Below are 21,320 nucleotides of genomic sequence, written 5' to 3'. Positions count from 1 at the left end.
ATTATCTTCATTAATTCGTACAAACAAAGGGAAGCTGAAGAAGAGTCCGAGTCCGAGAGTAATCAACATTTTTAATAGCGCGGCCTCTTCGTTCAAGTCGGTATGAAAATGACTAATGCTTTCGGATGTGGGCATTGGGCATATCAAGTCAGTAGCGATTGGCTAAATGTAAAGGGATTTTTTTAAATTTAGTTTAAGTGGGTCACTTTAACTCCCCCGTATGCTTAGAAAGTTACAAAATGCGCTTCCAACTCATGTTTCCCTCGGCTTGTGAAAAAAGGTGGTCAGATTTGTTCCTCCTCATGTAAGTACGATAGCTTTGCCAAATATTACGAAATTAAACATTTAAACATTTCGTCACCTAATTCTTTCTTTTTATTTTTCGTTGAGAACAAAATAGAGATCCAACAGCAACAAAAATCTTCAATTTTTAAGAAAGGCGATAGAGATTTTATCGTTATTATTTTTTTATTCATATTTGCACAGAAAGGTTTGGGGATGGAAAAGATTTTTTAACAACCGACAGGCGGACGATATGTGTTTTCTTGCAACCTCCAAGACACAATTAACTACCAAAACTACGGTCAAACATTTAACACAAGGAAAGCAAAGTATGTAAGTGTTTATGAGTGTAGCAAGTAAGAATGGAGGGCCGAAATTAGAACCCGAATAGCCAGTGCAAGTTCAACTTCCATAAAAATGAACTGATGTTTTACTTCCACCATTTTAATATCAATCTAAAAAATAATGCTTTACTAATGTTTTCCTTTTGCTTCTGAAGCGACAGCTTGGACATAAACGTACTCTTTACTAAGAAGAAATGGGCAGTTGAGAATACTCGTAGCCTAGATATATATGCTTAATTAAATTTCAAGAACTCCTAAAAACATAATAAGAAACAGACGTAGAAAAACGTTTTGAGCTACATTATATGAAAGTTAAACATTTTTGCGATCAGCAGTAAATACCAGTCAACCTTTAGAAGATAGCCTGCATTTCTTTTTGATCAATTACAAACAAATTTTAAGTCTCTTTGTTTACATCGAGCTGCAATACAAATATCATTATCTAAATAACTGCCTATAAAAAGTTTTTAAGTAGTTCTAATCGACTTCATGCTGTCACATTTTCTGTTCTCCGTTCCGTAAAAATTAAGCCGAGATACGTTAATTATCGTTCCTTTGCCTTATCTTGTGTCTTATCTTGTTATATAGCGATGCATAAATCTAGTATTTAATCATTACGTACTCTTTTGATTTTCAAAATTGTGCGCCAATAAATAATAGTAAGTAAGTAGTGTCAATATCACTAGCAAGTGCCTCCCGTTTCAACAATATGTTTCATTGGCGAATCCGCGGTTAGGCCATTTAAGAACTCACTCGGTATTTTATATAGAGTATTTTTCAACAAATATCTGGATTTAGTCCCAGAAGATTACCTTATCTTAACAAAAGGATTATAGATCGCTCACGGTATCGAAAACTAACTATACATTTTCAATTAACATTTTATATGATGGTTTTTCTCAATCAACATGGGACTACCACGGTTGCGTGATAGTGGCAATTGTTACTTTGTGATTTTGGGATGTGTTGTGACTAGTATATATTTTTTAGCATTTCCTAGGAATTCAAGTAATAACAGTGATTGCGAAATTTTATCCAGAAACGATTACCCTTTTGATGAGATTTGCAAGTGAGTAGGTAACAGTGGAAACAACCTATAATTTATTTCAGATATTTCAAAGTGTTTGTGATGTTTAAGAAATTTATATATTTTATTGCTTTGTTTCGTAATAATGTCCCTGAAATGTATAAAACTTTAAGACGCTAATTAGCGAGTAAATAGTTTAGTAAGTACCTACGTAGCAAAATCAGTCTTGTTCAATATAATTTGCTTCTTGTTAATATCGCACAAGGTGATTGACAACGGCGAAAAACAACACATACAGTAGCAATGCACATTAAAATAGAAATAAATATATTTTTTGCAGTACCTAAAATCCTAACAAGAAAGTGTGTACCATTACAAATAGAACGCGATGATAGATAAGCAGTCAAGATTAATAAGAAACGGTTTTGAAGAAAATTTAAAAAATATTCCTACATATTCGGTCTTTGTTAAGTTAAAGATCATGAAGGTTTATAAAGTGATGGGTGAAAATTGACAATTTCCACTATCCCTTGGGCTTTCAATGTGAAGCTAAAGAACACTTACTTTTAAGTCTATGTTCAGTAGATTTATCTTTGTGAAAGAGCAACAATCCACTCATGCACAAACGGCAAGATTCGCGTACAATAATTTAAAAAAATAGATATTAAAGCGCGAAATTCTGCAGGAATGATATTTCAATCAATCATTAAACTAGAATTTCAAATTTCATTCAAATCTTTCACAAGCTTCTAAATTAACCGTAGCAGTAAAAAAAATCGCTAAAGCACATGAGAGTAAATTTGAAGACTGGACTAAATAGTAATAGGTGGTAAATAGTAATGGTCTTCTTAGCATTAGGTTTGAAAGCATTGCAGACTAAGTCATAATGTGGGGGATTTTCGATTGAAAGATAACAAATAATTTTGTGCATAAAGCAGGATTTTACGCTCATCAAATGTGTCTGGTGATACGATTAATTTTATTATTTGCACCTTAAAATATAGATAGTATACTTGTAGATAAATGTGCAGTGAAAGTACTTAATCTTAATTTTTTGAAAAATCAATTTATCGCCAGTTCCAAGACTTGAATCTTGAAGGTTTCCTTCACAAAATACACGCGAATGTGAGCTTTCGATTTCTATGAGATTATTAATCTTTAATAGATTAATATGCTTTTTGTGCTTTTTTACCTTATATATCAATTCATGTTGCTATACTTTAGCGAAATTTATATTCTTTGCTCAAAACCTTAGGGATACTCCGCATATGTCTACCTACTTTTTTACACTTGCATTTTTAATATTTCTTAAATAAAAAATTAATAAATTTAAAGGTTTTAAATAGATTTAAGTTTTATAAAATTTGACACGTTTATTTATTTACTATCTACAAGTATTTCTAAATATATAGTATTGACTTCAAAACTTTTCATGATCGTTCGACTTTGTTTTCATCTTATTCTACATGTTATATTTTTCAAACTAAATTCAAGATATTATCAGTAAGTTAAAATTTCCACAATTTTATACATATTTATTTTCTTTAAAATCGGGTGATAATAGGATTAAAAGCTTTATCGGAAGTATTTGGAAAATTGAAAGATAATGGAAATAGTACTAATTGCTGCGACGTCAGTCGTATAATACCTAAAATGAAATATAAAACAAATGCTTTGTGGTTAATACAATGGTTATCGAAAATTCCTTGGCATATTTCAGTAAATAGGTACAACTTTATACGACATATGAATTGCGATTAGTGATTATTTCGAACAGATATTAAAAAAGTCAGTATCATAAATAAAAACCTTCGTAATTGAAAAAGCTCTACAATTCTTAAATTATTAGCTAACATAATATATTATAAAATAATAGGAACATGAATGGAGCGGAGAATTAACGAAAACAATGCATATCATAAATATAAAAATTCTTTTTACAGGCAATCGGAAATGCTGCAAGTATTTTAAACTTGTTAACTACTATTAAGTAACATGTTTTCAGATTGCTAAACTTGAAAACACCCCTTATACTATGAAGTATTTATAGCTTATCTCTGCACACGCTCCATCTCCATAGTAAAAACATAACTCAAGTACAAATGTTGAGTACTACGCTACGCATAAAATCGAATCATAAATTGTTGAAAATAACTTTAAATGTATACATAAACAATAGTATTTACGGATGTACTGAGTACAATTATATGGTCACTTATGCCGACTATTACTTTAAAATAAGACGTAGTATCGTTTCTGCTAGGATCATCATTATTTAACTATAAAAGAAGCCATGTTTGGTCATAAGTCCTAAGAATTGAGTCTTCGATATACGATTTAATAATCATGTCAGGTTTGGTAACACATGAAACCTGTATTGTTTGTATTAATTTTGTAAATAAATTGTTTTTAAAAAGGAAACTTAATTATTAAATTAAGATTAAATTAATCAATAAAATTGTACTAAGTATCTGTTGGGAGCAGTTTGCCACGTTCTTATCTACATGTGTTCGAATCAACCTGAATCTTGATGACTTCCAATCCTACTTGAACCTCTACAACATTTAATTTTGATAATTGGAATCCTACTTGAGAGCCGATAACTAGAAGTAGCCCATACAACAGCCTTTCAAATTTGTTCTTCAACATATCCCTACTATTCAAGAAACTTCTACAAGACAAAAATCTCATTGACAAATCCGCCAATACTGTTCTAATTGCCGATTGCAGATTGCACTAAGAAATAACGAGGATTAGGCATCCTCAAAACCCACTGCAGATTCTATCAGACCAACTGTTGCATTATCCAAAAAAGTTGAGATTAGTAGATTTTCCAACCATAATATATATTAATATGCAAGCAACTCATTCTGCCTGCTTCCTATAGAATAGATGGTTTATACATATTTATATAATAAATAAAAAGGTTCTAAACAAAAGGGCGCAAGTGATAAAATTTAAACTTGGAGACTTTAGTGTTTAAAATCTAAATCTTATTATAAAATAGGGGTGCAAAATTGTTAATTAATGTGTTTGTAAGTTTAAATTTTATGTTTATGTTCTGTTCAGAGGTAAGTTGATAGACTTTTTCGGACTCCGAGACTTATTGCAATGTCAAAGCAGTTTCAAGCGATTTGTTTAATACAAATCAATTATGGTAAACAAACCACGATTAAAACGTAATTCTTGAATATTTCAAATACGTTTTATCGGCTTATAACTAATTACAACAATTAGACATATCTATTAAAAGATGAAAAACTGTGGATAAAAGTGATTGCGCATAATATTATTAAAGGATTAAACTGAACGTCGACTAATCCTTAGATCAATTTTGCTAGGAATCAACTTCAAACAACAATGTTGGTCAATCTCCTCGAATCCCATATTTGATTAGTATTGAGAAGACTTAAAACTGTTGATCAATTATAGATAAATAAGTAAATTTTCAACAACTCTGTTGTTTTCCATAGCCAATTGTCAATTAAATAATAAATTAGTAAAACAATTAACAAGGACTTTGGTAAACAGTAAATTATTTTATCAAATGAGGAAGGATTAGTGTAACACTTATTCAGATATAATGATATAAAATATGAGTTGAGAAAATTACCTCACGAAATGATTCATTTTAGAACATGGCAAGCAAAAAACGGAGAAACGGTAGAAGGAAATCTACAAAGCCAGAATGAACAATTGACTTTGAATGCAGATAGTGAAGAGAAATTAGCTGATGGATGGCAAGATTACGATGCAAGAACAATCCAGTTTCATTGCGATACAAAGTCGAGGAACACATTTCTTTCTCAGAGAGGACTGTACTATGTTATTTACAATTTCGTGAAAGCTGAAGAGGAATTTGGGTGTATAGACAGTATCACTTTATCGGCACCAGGAGATTACAGGTAAACGGATATATTTGATAAAATATTTTTTCCTGTGGGTTTATTTTTGGTTGATGTTGAATTCTTTTTATAAGAATAGAAAAAACCTGATAAGAATTAAATAAATTAAACTGGGATGTGGTTGCTCAAATCCAAAGGAAAGCTGTTTTCTAGCTACGGTTTCGACCAAATATTATTTTCTCACGTCAACATTAGGCGTCATAATCTGCTCCAAGTTACTTAAAAAATAAAAAAAATAAAAAATGGAACGTCTTTATGTCCAAAAGTATTTCTTTTTTCTTACAATAATTTTTGCGTGGTTCTTTTAAACAGTCATGTCATAAATGTCTTTGCCGCTCAATGATACGAGCAAACTCTGGACTACGGGTTGTTATATATATACTTGAAAATAATTAAAACATAAATTTATTTTTATAAAATGAAAAAAGTACAATATTTAAGACTGAAACACAGACCCAAAATATTAATCAATTATTGTATTGCTACTAACAGTTTATATGTTGGTGAAAGCACATTTTTATCAAAATTTTAGGACCAAGATTTAAAAATTTTGTACCAAAAATTGGGATTAACATTTTCAAACTCTCGTGCTAAAATTGTAAAGTGAGATTACTTGAGCTAATAAAAATGGCAGTTAATATTGGCTTACTAAAACTACAATATATTATTTTATACAAAAACAAAGTTCAAACATTATTATCATTTCTTAGAAGCAGAAACTTTTATATTGATTATTATGATTACATTAATCTGGATTAACTAGGGTTGAGAGAAGGTTTCAGATAAATTATGATTATTTTAAACTTTTGGTGGTGCGCTAGAATGCTTTAACCTTGCTGTGATATAAAAAAATTAAACATGATGACTTATATCGAGAAAGCGAAATGGATTTCTAATATATTAGGGTTGAGAGGCCACGCGTAGCTTACTTACATTTCCAATAAATAAACTTTTTATCATAAGTAAATATTATAGTTTTTTAACTATTAAAAATTGCATTTAATTACTTAATACGAAAGTATTCAAATCAAAGAATGTTTGAGAATACAGTAGAATTAATTTAGTAGAAATACATTAACATTTTTAAATCATACAAATATTTATTTTGTAGATTCTTAGACAATGTGATTCCATTGGTAGATCGTTGGGATGGACCAATCAGTATAGCATTATATGCCCCGGGATACGATTTTTACACTACCTTGGACGCAATTGCTTATTTAAGAAACTGTGGACCAGAACGTATAAAAAAAGTAGTAACTTTCCATATACTGTTTGAACAGGCACACACTCCTAAGCCACGGAAGGTATGTTTATTTACTTTTACATAAATCTCTGATATATTGATCTACTTCATTATTTAGAATGGAACGATTTTGCTTGATTCCTACGACGACTCATACAACTGCTCACTTCTTCCACCTTGGCAAACAGTCACAGATGAAGAAATGTACAAAAGCCAAAATGAATTGCTATATCCGATCAATGTAGCTCGGAATGTAGCTAAGTTAGCTGCTCAAACTTATTTCATATTTCCCAGCGATATTGAACTGTATCCAACCAGAAATTTTGTCAAGTTATTTTTGCAATTAGTTAACGAAAACCAGGAATTATTCGAGGAAGATAGTCGAAATGTGTTTGTATTGCCTATTTTTGAAGTATTAGAAAATCAAACTGTGCCTGAGACCAAAAGTGAGCTGTTGGGCATGCTGAAAAAGAAAACCGCCATTATCTTCCATGAAAGTGTGTGCGTGGAGTGCCATAGAGTAAGTGATGAGAACAATGGATTAGGGTTGAATAACATTTTTTTCAACTCAGGTTGTAAGCAGTGAGGAATGGGTCAACACTCCAGAAACAGAAGGGCTTAGTGTATTTTCAGTTGGAAAACGCTCTGGAAGATATGTGGTTTGGGAACCCTTCTATGTATGCACTCAAAAAGATCCCTTATGGGATGAACGAATGACCTGGGAAGGTCAAAGTAACAAAATGGTTCAAGTAAGAAAACTATTAAAACTCTACGTCCAATTTTTACTATTATTAAATAAAATGTTTTAGGCGTACACGATGTGTGTTATGGACTACGACTTTCACGTATTGGACAATGCTTTTCTCATTCACAAACCAGGAGTGAAGAAGAAGAAAGTCCAAATGGTGAAATATAATGACATTGTAAAAAATTCATCCAAATTGATTAAGAATATTGCCATCGAATTGCAAGATTTATATGGCTACAATTCGAATTGTAACACTTCGCATCCACCGAAGCCCAAACGCAAAAAGAAACCTGCAACTGTGAAACTAGTCAAAACTAAGCCAAAAACTAAATTATAGATTATTTTGATATTACTTAGCTTAAACTTTGTTGATTTTAAAAGAAAATGAGATGAGTGGAAAGCAATTCTCAATTTCTACAATTTTGAAATAAAATATTTATTATGATTTATACAGCAGCTGTACATTATTACAATAAATTTAGGATTTAGTGCTTGTACACGATTGTATAGATCTTAAGGAATTATTGATAGTAACTTATTCAACATTTCTAATAAACATATTTTAAATTTTAAATTTATTGTTAAAAACGTTAACATTTTTCAAAATTCCCGTTGGTCCAGTTTCAGCCTTGAAATTTTGAAAAAAAGCAGCACTGGTCATACTTTAATTTTAGTTTCAACAAAGTATTTAAGAAACCCGTTTACTTAAGCTGTGCGTTCTAAATTATAGCTCGTTCAAAGAAAAAATCGAAAGCGGTTGACAAAATGTGTTTTCCTCAATACATCCCGTAAAATCCCGGCCCATAAAATCTTAATTCCTTATAAAATGCGCTTAATATTACGTAATACGTGCACTATAAATTAGGGTTTGCCTTAAAAAAATGATATTGTCATTTCCTCACAATCGAATACCAAAGACGAATTTTAATTCAGTTCAAAACCTCGTTCAGTGCAACTTAATTTGCGAATTTGTTTTATCAGTTAAAGCATATATTTTTAAGGTTTTTATAGCTATATTTATAACAGATAAATTTATGAAAGCATTTACTAGAAAACAATTGAAGAATATCATATAACTTAAAAATGTTCTTCAAACAACTAACGATTAATTATTTATTCTTAAAGCAATTTATCACTCACTTCTTTGCCGAAATGTATTTTTTTCTAGACTTTATAATGAGATCAATTAATATAAACTGTGTTGAAGCGACAAAAATGGAAATGGAATAATTTTGCATGGCTCGTAAACCGTTTTCAAGTTTATTTTTTCTCACACCGTGTATTGTAAGGACAAAGCAGACAAAGCGGTTTATACAAATTTTTCTTTTCATATTTTAAGATGTATTTGAGTCCTTGTTAAGTATTTGAGTTACAACCATTAAAATATTTCTTATATATATTTAAAAAATCGTCAGTTTCGGGACGGTGCGTGTTAAAAATTACTTTTCATTATTATTTATGAAAATATCCACTTAATTAATGTAGAAAATTACATTATGTAGAAAGTAGGAGACATTTTTTGTCATTTATATTACCTGATATTACTTGATACAATTAGTTTTGATTGTTCTATATTTTGTGCATAATTTGTGATTTGTATTAATGGTATTAATATTAAAGCAAATAGGAAAATTATATTTTTGTTAAAATATTTTAATTTATATTTGTTATAAAAACGTTGAGATTTTTATATAAGCATTGAAATGTTTAGTTTAAAAAATAAAATTTATCAAAACGTTTTAGCTATTTACTTTCTCCATACTTGAATAAATGGAGAAATATTTTTTTATTTCTGACTCCAGGTGTAACTAAAGGAAAATTGATGATATATTCTAATAATGCCAGGAGATCCAGTATAAAGAGACAATAGAGCTTTCAAACTATATATGGGTTTGCTTTGTAAATTATGTTTAGTGCTTAAAAATTTGCCCAAAAGTTTACATTGATGGATGAATAAATTAAAATAATGCTGATTAACTCGTTGAACGATTTATTTTTGACACAAATTGAAAACATTGATACAAATCTTGATAAACCAATGTAAAATAAGACGTGTTTATGGGACTGGACTGGATTTGTTGCAAATTCTGACTATCTTTCACAAATAGATAAAAAATCATACTATATGTAAAAATAGAGAATAAATACTGTTTCAACACTAAAACCATGTTTTCTGTTCCTACAGGCATCTTGCGTCATTTTATCTCCGTCGATGTTATTGTTTTCGTATAGTTAGTACGAACCCAGATAAGGGGCATCATTCTTTTTCGAAATTACCATTTATAAATTTCATGGGGAATCGGACTACATAATTAGTTCGAAAATTACCATTCAATAGTTAAGTCGGCAAACGATTTATTAAGTGGCCATTGATTCAATATCGTTGACAACCGAATAATTTCCTGTTTAACAGTTAAGCTTAGATCATCCAGCCCTTTTTCACCGTTTGTGAGGATATCGTGGACGAAAGTGCGAAAGTTTTGAAAAATCTCGTGGAATTTGTGTATTTGCTGCTGGGGAAACTTTTCCGTTTAATTACAATGTTCAATTCAACCAAACAGGTAAGAGATATTTATTAATGGTTGACAGCAAAGTTCTTAATTTTTGTGAAATATTCGAAATCTTTGACCTGTATTTTAAAAGCCGACGCAATCAAAGACAGTAAATTCTCAAAATTTTCGGATTTTCTTCTTTGTGTTAATGAGGCTGCATTTTTTTCGATGATGCAATAAAGTAGATTATGGTAGGCATTAGACAAGCACCTAAGAATCAAGAGGAATTTTTTTCTTGTTTCTTCTCAAGAGGTTATATAACAAAAACAGGAGATAATAAAAGAAGCAATAATATACTAGAACTATAAATGCAATAAATCTGTGCGATATCTGTGTATGCCCGATTACAGATCTACATCCTTCTTCTTCTTTAAATAAGCATGAAACGTTTAAGGAGGGTAAAATTTAACAAAAATCTGAACCTTTAAAAAGTTAGCTAAATACTAAAAAGAGCTACTGAAATAGTAATGAACATTAGGCTTGATATTCAATATAACCCTAAGTATAATTATGTGGATGTTTCATGATATACCACCCGATTTTTAATGAAATTTAAATTATCCGCAAACTATTGCTACACGGTGTTATTTTGCACGAACTTATCAAGTTTGATTATAAGGTCAACTGGTTTGGGCTTTGTTTCAAAATTTTGTAATTCATGCTCACCATCTAATGCTATTTCCCAGTTTTGTTACATGATTCGACGGAAATTCAACTAGGCAATTTTCTGGATATTCGATTGAAAAAAATTGACTAATATTATGAAGATTTGACTGCTGACTTATGTGTAATTAGCAGTGCCCGGTGCAAAAAAAACATTCCTTCTGAAGCTAGATAATTTTCAGAACTTTAATCGGCAGCATTGCAGTCCCTGGCCTCCAGAGTTTCCCATTTTGCAAATTTTTGCAACAAAATAGTAATGTTTGTAACTTTTTCGACTGTTTGAAGAATTTTGAAATTATCTTTTACTGGAAAATTAGCTTTTAGATTCCTAATAAATTTCCGCTCAAAGAAATGTCTTTATGCTGAATGTTACCGTATTTGTATTGTCCATTTCCCCGCTTTCTTCTTCATGCCATTCTTATTTTACTCCTTTATTCCTTAGCCTTCCTTGTATATGTAAGACTATTTATTAAATAACATTTTTGCTTTGATTTTTTAATTTTTATTCCATGAATAAACATTAACATATTGCTTTGTCATTTAAGACTCATTTTAACCGGTTTTCTTTTTCATGTGGATAGTGTTTTTCAAGACCCAGAACTACTTGCATTCCTGTAAACATCTTCCGGTTTTTTGGAAGCGCAAATATTATTCTATAGTCTAATTTGGCATGAATTATTTGTCAATTAGTCGTGATCCCTGGCCAGTTCGTCCCGATATTTTCACTTCTAATTCGTTTGCTAAAGCCAGAAATGATAATGCTTATGAAATGAAGAAGTTTTACTAAAATTTTGACCAATGGCAAACATAATTTTACTGTGGTCACAAACAGTTAAAATAAGAAAATCCTGACCTAAGTTCTGAAACATTTTTTCATCTCAAAATTATAATGCAAGAAAGAAGACGAATGGCTAATCATTTTGCATCAAACATTATATAGTGTATAACAAAATTACTTCCTTCCTTATATGAATTACCATTAAAAAATAACAAATTTAAAATAAATTAAAGCTGCAATACAAATATAATTGAAAACTACAGTGGATTTACAGTAAGTTCGCAGAAAATAATTAAACCAAATCGTCAATATGGACAATAAATATAATTACAAAAATGCACAAGGCGAAAGATTCAACTTTTTACATTTAAACGCAAGAGGAAATTTAAAATTTCAAAATTTTACCTCAGTACCCACTATACTTAAACAGTATGAAAGCAAAGAACAATGTACCTTAAAAGAATTATAACTCATTATATCTAGAAAAGTTGTTCTCCTTAGGTAAAAAGTTCTCGCATTTTAAAAGTTTCCACGCAGCAACCGCAAAGGCCTAAAGAAAATTTCTTATTGGACCGCCTATTAAAACATGTTTAATTTAATTTGCGGAAGTTTTGCTTCCATTAGCATAAGTTGAATATGTATATAAAAAAACGTAAGTATATTTAAACAACTAGAAAAAATAAGATATATCTTCAATTGCATTAATTAGGTACTTCCAAATACGCTCCTTGACAACTTTCATCAAAACATGTGTTTCCAATTTCTAAGCAAAAGCCCTGAATATTATAAGGCCAAACATATCCAGACACAGTAACACAATAAATTTCCTTCTCATTTTCTCTCGACAGTGTGGTCCGCGTACCAAACAAGAGTTTTCTGTCAATTTTGAAATCAAACATGTTAGATCTTCAAAAAGTTATCTTACTTCTTCCTAAAATATGTACGCCTTGTACATATACTTGTGATTCAACTTTTTATAATCAGGTCACAAATGTTTAATTGAACTTGCCAAAAAGATTTGATAAGAGCAAGTTTAAAATAAATTCGATTGACGTTGTTTATATTGCAGAACAGTTATCTTGCAGGGACAACCAGTTTCAGCGTCAGTTTTATACATGCAAAATGTCTACTATGAATATTTTTTTGATTCATTTATGGCAGTTGGCCCAATATTATCACATGTTGTACATTCCGATAAGACCCACAATTGAATAGACCTACATAAAGATAAATATTATTGTTAGGCATAATTCATCAATATCGAAACGTCTGAGAATGACTACGTCAATAAGATTCAATAATAAACAGAAAAATTGCAATAGTACTATTTGTAATTAAATTTTTAATAGTTTTGAAACACCGAAATAACAATTACATTTCAAATAAATATATTTAGCCCAAAGCTATTGTGTTTCGTTTGTTCGTGACTTGTCAATATACATTGACCACACTAAAATCTTACAAAATCATGTTAAAAAATTAGTTAAAGCAAATCACGTTCGTCAAACAAAACAATATTAGCTAAAAACAACCAGCAGAATCAGTGAGGTAGTTTATGTTTTACAAATTCAACTAACCAGTTTCTTCTCTTTTATTAAATACCAACTACATTTTGTATAGATTTCGATTTAATTTAGTGTTTTTTTATTTTTTTCAGTGTTCCTGCAAGCTGATTTTTCAGTTTCAACATAAGCTGAAACAAGCATCCAGGCATGCTACACGCGCCTGTTCTTTGAAAGTAAAACGCGCCATGAATGATCCATTAGAAGAAAGAAAATATGACACCGATCAGTATGATGAAACTGATAGTGAGATTACATTTAGAGTAAGTTGTTTGATTTTCATAGTGTACTTGTATTGTTATCATTGAATAGATGTTTTTTGTTTCTTTGCTTCTCTGTTGGAGTCTTGTTAAAATTGATTCAGAAATTTTACATCCAAAACTTTATCAACAAGGAACATCAAAATATGTCAAGGTTCGGGGTTAATGTTACAGTTTACCGAGTGCTAATTTGGTTATTAATTACTCGGTTTAAAAAGTTGCATCATTAGTTTGCGATTAATACAAGACGGGAATAGTGTTACAATATTTTACAAGTTAATTTTGAAAAGGTATTTGAATCACTTTGAAAACCATGCCTATTGGCATAATTATTCATTTAAGCAAAATCCAATGAATTAAGAAAATTACAGAAAAGAAATAAAAAAATAAGTACAAAGTAATAGTAAAATAAATATTCTGTTTTTCCAATTGACAGTAGCACTTAATAATATCTTATTATTATTAAGTGTATACTTATATTACTATTATTAATAGAATCATAAATATCTGAGAATGAGTAATTATGAGTTTAAGGCATTACAAACCAAATGATGCAACAAGCAAGTCTGATTTTAAACATGACAACTTTGCAAATACAGGATTTTTAAAGTTGCAGGATTTATTCTGAAATTAACTGCACTAGAAAATTGTGGAGAAATAAGTGACATGATAAAACATATGCATTTCTCAAGAAACACGGAAATGCCCCAAAGACTATCTATTGTCGTTTCAAATCCAGATAACCAGATATTTAAAAAACTATGATCTTATTATTAGAACAAGTAATAATAAGGTTAATGAAAACAACAATGATTTAAAGTAATCCCACGAGTTTCGCGTTTGCTTTTCAGTTTTCTCTATGTTTTTAACACCCGGTATGTGCAAAACTATCAAGTTTTGGATAAGCCATACTGGATCTTTCGTTCCCATTTTAATAAATTAAAAATATTTTTTTTTGAGTCGTCCGATCTATCAGCTCTTGTGATCTGCCGTGCCTAAAACCTATACATTTTCAGAAGGAAATATTGGTAGTTGTTCGTATAAACTTCCTAAATATTCCTGTTTTACTTATCCAGCACCTAAATCCGAACTTAGCGAACGAAACCTAGCGAGTAATTTGATTAGTTTTTACGAAATATTTTTATATTTACTCTCAGGGTTGTTCTCATCTTGGTACGGTCATAAAATACAATTATCTGCAGCTCCAACTTGTTTTAATTATATGTAAATACTGTTTTGGCATTTTTATATAGAAAAGAAGAAGATTGCACCATGAATGTAAAAAAACGAATTCCACTTATCGTTAAGAAAATTGTGCTTAGATTTGAAAAAACTGTTGCGGGACACTTTTTGGATAGCGTTTTTCGCAATTTTTCAGAAACAAAAAATACTCTACAAGTTCAGAGTTATGATTTCAGTGAAGAAGAGTGCGCTCTAAATGTAGTCAAAATTTCTTCAAAATCCTTAAAAAATCCATTCAAATCACATAAAATCCTGAATTTTGCGTGCATCGTCTGTTAATTTAAAAATAAAATATTTTACTCAACTGCAGACTCTTCGATAAACAATGCAACTTTCAAAGTAAAGCCAGTAGAAACTTGGAAGATTGACACTCTGTAAAATACGTTTTGTTTTGCCAAGCCAAGTTTGAAAAATAACTACGACAGAACCAATCGGTCAATCGATACCAAATTCATCCTACAAGTCAGTTGATGAATATGGGACGAACAGTTCTACATCTGCATAGCAACCAGGGGCAAAATAATGCTAAGCTTACCGAAAGCTGCGTAGTGCCACGTGAAAAGAAATAAGAAAATGTGTTTAGTGCAGCAGAAAATCTGTCCAAAGCCAAACTTATTTGCAATCAGCAAAGCAAAGAGAGAGAGAAATATAAAGAATCCATAAAACTTCAGTTGCTTGTCGGAAAACTAAACGCAGCTCAAGCTAAAAGATTTATAGATTAGAGATCATTGCTACCAGCTTTCTGCAAGCTGGGGCCCCATCCTCAATTTTCTACCCATTAATTTTGGTGATTCATTGCGCTGCTCTTGCTTGGCGATTTCAGTTTGTTTATTGTTAACATTCTTGTAGAAAGTATCTGTTCGCATTGCAATATTTCCAAAAGCAAATTTCAGTTCCTAAATGTATCAAATTTGTTGTTGTTCGCACTAAAACTTTAAGTTTGATATAAATATGTTTTCTAAGGATTCTCACCCAGGCTTAGTTTCGGCCCTTTTAGCATCTAAGGGAGAATAAAGCTTTCACAATGGCACTAGTAGAATAAATCATACTTATTCGGACTTTTATTTGGTTTAATCTATTCGACTGTTTAACTTTTTCAGTTCAAAGACCTTACCACCAAATTGTGCGATCCTGATCATCTGCGCTCCAAACCAGATGTAGCGGATCTAAAATTTGGGCACATTTTCACCGATCATATGCTAAAGATATTATATCACAAGAAGTTGGGAGGATGGCAAAAACCTGTCATTATTCCATTTGAAAATATTTCCTTACATCCAGCTGCCAAAGTATTACATTACGCTGTTGAGGTAAGTAACTCCAGTTTCATTCCCTCCCTAAGATTGAAAATAGTGAAATTACGGGTGATCAGAATACAGTTTTAATCTAAACTGTGCGCATCAGATATCCATCCTCAATAGCAGCATTTTTTTGCCACAGTTGTATTTGTCAAATGTATTATTAGAAATGTAGAAGAATTAGTAGTAAAATAGGTTTGTAGCAGGTTGGAATTTCCAAATTTTACATATCAGTACTTTTCAAAGCGAAAATTTGCCGTTGTTTATGGAACTGCATTGAAAACATAATTAATATTCAAACGGTATTCAAATAAAAATTTATATTTGCTGTATAAAATGCAACACTGACCTACATTAACAAATCATAAGGTCAAATTAGTATTATCAAATGTATAACTAATATGAACTTGCATAGGATGCAAAGTAGGATTATAATCACGGTCAAGGTTTTATTTTCTCCTATAAACCTCTTCCTAGTATTTAATAATTTGTAAACCAATTTTCGTTTTAAGTGTGTCTCCTGTTCTCAACTGAACGGAATATCTTTTCATGAAAGGTTACGTTGGTTTTAACGTAACATTTATACTGGTTTCCTGCTACCACCGATTACCTAATTAGTTCCTTCTATTTAATTAATACATTCTCATTTACTATTAACTAATTAGGCATCTAATTAGCTGACTGAGAACAATGTCCATCATCAAAGTTGATATATTTCATTACTTCCTATTTGAAGTATAAGGGAGAAAATGCTATTTTTATCGGACAAACCTTCAAGCGAGTCCAAAAGTGAAAGTTTACGGCTAACGGAAATTATTTTATGATATTTTTATTAAAAGCGTGAATCCTCTGGATATTAATTAAGATTATATTTTGTCGAGTTTGTTTTATGAATCTACATTAAGTAACAAAGTCATATAAAAAACCTACCTAATCTACACAATACTCAAAAAACCGTTAAAAGCATGAAAGTTTAAGTACCAGGTTTCTCTTTTTATTATAACTGGTTGTTGTTGGCCAAAGAAACTGATCGTAATTATAAATTAAAAAATTTGCTGATCTAATACTCTACCAGTTTTGAGCATTCAAACTTCAGCAATCATAGTTTTCTAGAATTTACTATTGTGGATGTGTAAAAAATACACTTCCTCATTTTCCATTTCTTTACGTATCTTCTAGCATAAATCTTTAAAACAACAAAAAACGATTCCATAAATGAATCACGCGGAGAATTTTTTTACAAATTTAGCACTAGGTACCTTACTTAGAAAGGAAAAAACTATCTAAAGCTGAAAGAAAAGAAAATAAAGAAAGAAAGCTTGACACAAATTTCATTTAATAGATGGTAATACTATTATTGAACTTGCACTTTGCAATATCAATGTGTGAACGGAAACATGTTTAAGATTTATCTACAATTTATATGCCATATTAGTCAATCCCTGAATACATCAATAGTGAATTTTAATTACCCATTGTTGCGAAGTTGTAAGCAAAGTAATAATTAGCAAGTCAACACTGAATTTGAGTAAATTTCAAATATTTTTTGGCATCACAACAGCTACGCTTGGAATGTTGCTAAATAATGGTATTATCTATCGTAACTCATGAGAACAGCACAGTTTATTCAAATGCATCCATAGAACAAGACTGTATCATTTTATCTTCATAGCTTTTCGAAGGCATGAAAGCATACAGAGGGGTTGATGGAAAAATTAGAATATTTCGTCCTGACATGAACATGATCAGAATGAATGGATCCGCTCTGAGTTCTGGATTGCCTACGTTTGATGGAATGGAAATGGTGAAATGCCTAAATCGTTTAGTTGAAGTTGATCAAGAATGGGTTCCACATAGCGAAGCCAGCAGCTTGTATCTCAGACCCACTTTAATCGGAATAGATGTAAGTGAAACGTATCGTGTTACTACTTGTTCTACAGTTCCTGGTTCCAAATGAGTAAAATCATTCGTTATTTGCCTATTAAAATTAACAGGCATATTTTTGCAAACATTTCAAACAAACCATGATAAACGCAATAAAAGTCGATTTGAGATAATGGTGAAAATATACATAATCATCTAATGGTCAGACGATTTTGCTTATCTGACCTAGCATTCACACTCACTTAACGCGAAGCCGGTATACACTGGTATAAATCAATTATCACTATTCTTATCATCACTAAAGCTTATTAAAGAATTTCCTACATTTTGTTTAATGATGTAGCTTACATAGTATCAGTTGTCAAGTTAATTAGGTACTGTTACAAAGCCACTGATGTTGCTATAAGTAGATACAAGTTTTTTATAAAACAACGCGGTTTCCATCTAAATAAGATAACAATAAAAGCTGGAAAATAGACAAAATTAATTTTCCCAAAAGGTTTCTGTAAAATATTGCCTTAAATATCGTGTGGTCCAAACCAGTTTAACATTTTTCTTAATAAGACAGCTTATACATCCAGTTTTACACACCCGTTTTTTATATATAATTTCTAGGGAACGCTAGGAGTCCAACAGTCAGATTCAGCACTACTATTCGCTATTATGTGTCCTGTGGGCAGTTACTTTAATGGAAATGATGATTCCATTTCATTATTAGCAGATCCCTCATACACAAGGTATACAATACATATAAATCTCATATACATTAAGCTTTAGCTCACGTTGAATTTTTCTGAATGAAAGTTATTGTGTCGATAAACACGATTGAGACACGACACTCAATCTTTCATGTCGTTTTGTTTTTCGTTTTCACTATAATTCTGTATTTCATTTTTAACGTTATTTTTGCATATTTTCTCTTGACCAAAGCGAAAAAGTCAAGTAGTGTAAAATCCAGCGATCATGCCGGCCGTTCGTAACATTTTTGCAGAAATGAGGCTAAATAATTATAAATGTTTGGACAATTAAATTTTTTATTAATGTAGGCAAATAGTTCCATTCTATTTTTTACTGAAGATGATATTGTTCAATATGGTACCATCCTAACATTTCTACTCGCACATTTACAGTTTCTTACGAGCAAACAGTTCCAAGAGTTTAAATTCAATAGGTGAAGTGTAAAAAATAACTAAACAATTATACGTAAGACGTTAATTAATAACTTAATAATATTATTTAAATTGATTTATTTAGCAATTAAAATGAACATTTCTGAGGTTTCAAAAAGTACATACTATTGTGGAGGCTGGTATCAAACTATTGATAACTGAAACGTTCGAATCGCGATTTATATAGTAAAAGTTTATTATAATTGCGAAGGATAATTTGTATATAATGGTGGAAAAAAGCCTCATTATGTTGCACTATGTCAAACTGTCTTTTTTTACAGGAAAGCTGACTAAATTTTATGTACAACTATGAAACATTATTACGCATCTCATATATAAAACTAGGTTTTATGTTTGACTTTTTGTTAACTGATTAATTCAATAGTAATTCACTTTCAAATAATCTTACTTAGTAAAAGTTCATATATACGAAAGCGCAGCTATTGAAAGTTACTAGTTTCCTCTACCTCGTCTTGATCTGGTAGAATGATAACATTTTATAAATTTAAGTAAATCAACAATTGTTCTGAAAAATTGTTTTTATTGCACATGAAGAATTCATTTTTCTAATAAGTGCAGTTTCATTCAGTATTCAATTCATTTTAGATAAAATGAATTATTTATCAAAAAAATGTTCATAGTATCGAGAAATTAATAATGCAATGCAACAAAACGCTTTTTTTAATTAGGGCCTGGCCCGGAGGTTGTGGAGACAAAAAGTTGGGTTCCAACTACGGCCCTACAATTAGAGTACAAAACAAGGCTATCGAAAAAGGTCGCCAACAAGTATTATGGTTATATGGACCAGATCACCAGATAACCGAAGTAGGAACTATGAACATTTTCGTTTTTTACCAAAACGAATTTGGAGGTAACATTGAACATAAGCCACATAAAAACAGATATTTTGAAACAGGTTTTTCTGAATTTTAGATAAAGTATTAGTTACGCCACCATTAACTGGTCTTATTTTACCTGGAGTAACTAGACAGTCTATACTCCAGTTATGTGAGCAGTGGAAAGAGTTTCGGATTGAGCAACGAACAGTCACCATGGGAGAAATAGTCAAGTTACAAAAATCTGACAAGGTAATAAGGAGGACTTCAACTAATAAGAGGATTCTTTAACAGTTTCTGTTTGGTGAAAAACGATGTAAAAAACCAACAGAACTCTTGTTTTACTCTCTCTTTTACTGTGAATTCTCAATTTGCTTTACTAAAAAGCGCATATTTGAAACTAAGCTCATAGCAAAAACAAGCCTTTTTTCATTACATTGTTCATTTGATAAGGCATTAGCTGATTGAAGTGTTTTGCTCACGCCAAAAGTGGGCTTTAGCTCTATACGCAACGGTCTAAGAAATATTTACTGATAAAGCCAAATAGCATTTTTTAATTGGATGAAAAGCGATAAAATTAACAAATCTTGATTTTTTTAAAAAGACAATTGACTGCATGTCTACCAGGCTTGGCAACCGTGAGCTTATAAAAAAAACTTTGGATTATTCGTCTGTTTTTTCTAATTACAAATTAATTTATTTGTTAAAATACAACCCTCACAATATATATGTTATATAGTTTTTATTAAAATAATTTCTCCCTTCCGCCGGCCTATTTCAGTCAATTTTAATATTTCTAACTGATTTTGCAGCTCTTGGAAATGTTTGGATCAGGCACGGCCTGTATAGTAAGTCCAATTAGCTCAATTGAATATCAGGATGAAATAATAAATATTCCGACGATCCAACATCCAAACCCAATATTCCGTAGAATTAGAGAAGAACTACAGGCAATACAATATGGACATATAGAGCATCCGTGGGCTCAACCTATCGATTAGCCTTAGGTATGGATATTTGTACATATTGTAAATACATCTCATATTTTATTGATAAAAAACCACAAATTTTTTAGTTGTTAGGCGAAATAGAAAGAACCCCCTCAATTTATTTATTTCAAGTTTGACAATTTTTTTTTAATCGAACTACATTCTATATAGAATTTTATACACTAAACATTTAAGAAAAGCATTATTTATAAAAAAACTAGATGAAAAATAGAAAGTAAATGATATATTTTTATATGCATAAACGTGTATATGATTACAGTTATTAGTTACTAAGCTAGTTCTGGTGTGTTCATGTTTATAGATGAACCTTGCGCAAAAGGTTGACTTTAGATATAGTATTTATTATTTTGTAATCAGTGTGTTTGTGTTCGTAATTATTAAATTTCAATCGAGTTAAAGCACTAAATTAATCAGTTTCCTTAGTGTATCCTGATTATATTCAAGAATTCGTATTCGCAAATATCATGTGGTGAAGAATTTGGAAAGCTGCCGGTTTATTCTCACACTTTTGGAA

General features: G+C 30.7%; 2 protein-coding genes across 2 annotated transcripts; both read left to right on the top strand.

Annotated features, from left to right (window-relative positions):
- The first annotated feature begins 108 nt into the window (after positions 1-108).
- On the top strand, positions 109-8,126 carry LOC109546140 (beta-1,4-glucuronyltransferase 1). The gene is made up of 8 exons (XM_019916972.2): positions 109-147; positions 1,231-1,285; positions 1,617-1,695; positions 5,289-5,558; positions 6,670-6,865; positions 6,923-7,324; positions 7,377-7,553; positions 7,614-8,126. The coding sequence occupies exons 1-8, from the start codon at positions 109-111 to the stop codon at positions 7,887-7,889; spliced, it is 1,494 nt and encodes a 497-aa protein (XP_019772531.2). The 3' UTR covers positions 7,890-8,126.
- A 1,721-nt stretch (positions 8,127-9,847) lies between these two features.
- On the top strand, positions 9,848-21,216 carry LOC109546176 (branched-chain-amino-acid aminotransferase, cytosolic). The gene is made up of 8 exons (XM_019917028.2): positions 9,848-10,113; positions 13,203-13,370; positions 15,710-15,919; positions 17,580-17,810; positions 18,407-18,528; positions 19,650-19,831; positions 19,894-20,048; positions 20,609-21,216. The coding sequence occupies exons 1-8, from the start codon at positions 10,093-10,095 to the stop codon at positions 20,795-20,797; spliced, it is 1,278 nt and encodes a 425-aa protein (XP_019772587.1). The 5' UTR covers positions 9,848-10,092; the 3' UTR covers positions 20,798-21,216.
- The last annotated feature ends 104 nt before the right edge of the window (positions 21,217-21,320 follow it).

This window comes from Dendroctonus ponderosae, unplaced genomic scaffold (genome assembly GCF_020466585.1).
Source record: "Dendroctonus ponderosae isolate FM_Combo_2020 unplaced genomic scaffold, Dpon_F_20191213v2 Dpon_F_20191213_7, whole genome shotgun sequence".
Classification (NCBI taxonomy): Eukaryota; Metazoa; Arthropoda; class Insecta; order Coleoptera; family Curculionidae; genus Dendroctonus; species Dendroctonus ponderosae.
Note: the sequence above shows the minus strand (reverse complement) of the source record. Positions and strands in the feature narration are given on the sequence as shown.

Bases quoted from the DNA above. Each gene is read 5' to 3' on its own strand.
- LOC109546140 (XM_019916972.2), top strand. From the start codon at position 109: ATGACTAATGCTTTCGGATGTGGGCATTGGGCATATCAA. The intron at 1,696-5,288 runs GTGAGTAGGTAA...GATTCATTTTAG, and splicing joins CCTTTTGATGAGATTTGCAA to AACATGGCAAGCAAAAAACG. The intron at 5,559-6,669 runs GTAAACGGATAT...TTTATTTTGTAG, and splicing joins TCGGCACCAGGAGATTACAG to ATTCTTAGACAATGTGATTC.
- LOC109546176 (XM_019917028.2), top strand. From the start codon at position 10,093: ATGTTCAATTCAACCAAACAG. The intron at 10,114-13,202 runs GTAAGAGATATT...TATTTTTTTCAG, and splicing joins TGTTCAATTCAACCAAACAG to TGTTCCTGCAAGCTGATTTT. The intron at 19,832-19,893 runs GTAACATTGAAC...TCTGAATTTTAG, and splicing joins TTACCAAAACGAATTTGGAG to ATAAAGTATTAGTTACGCCA.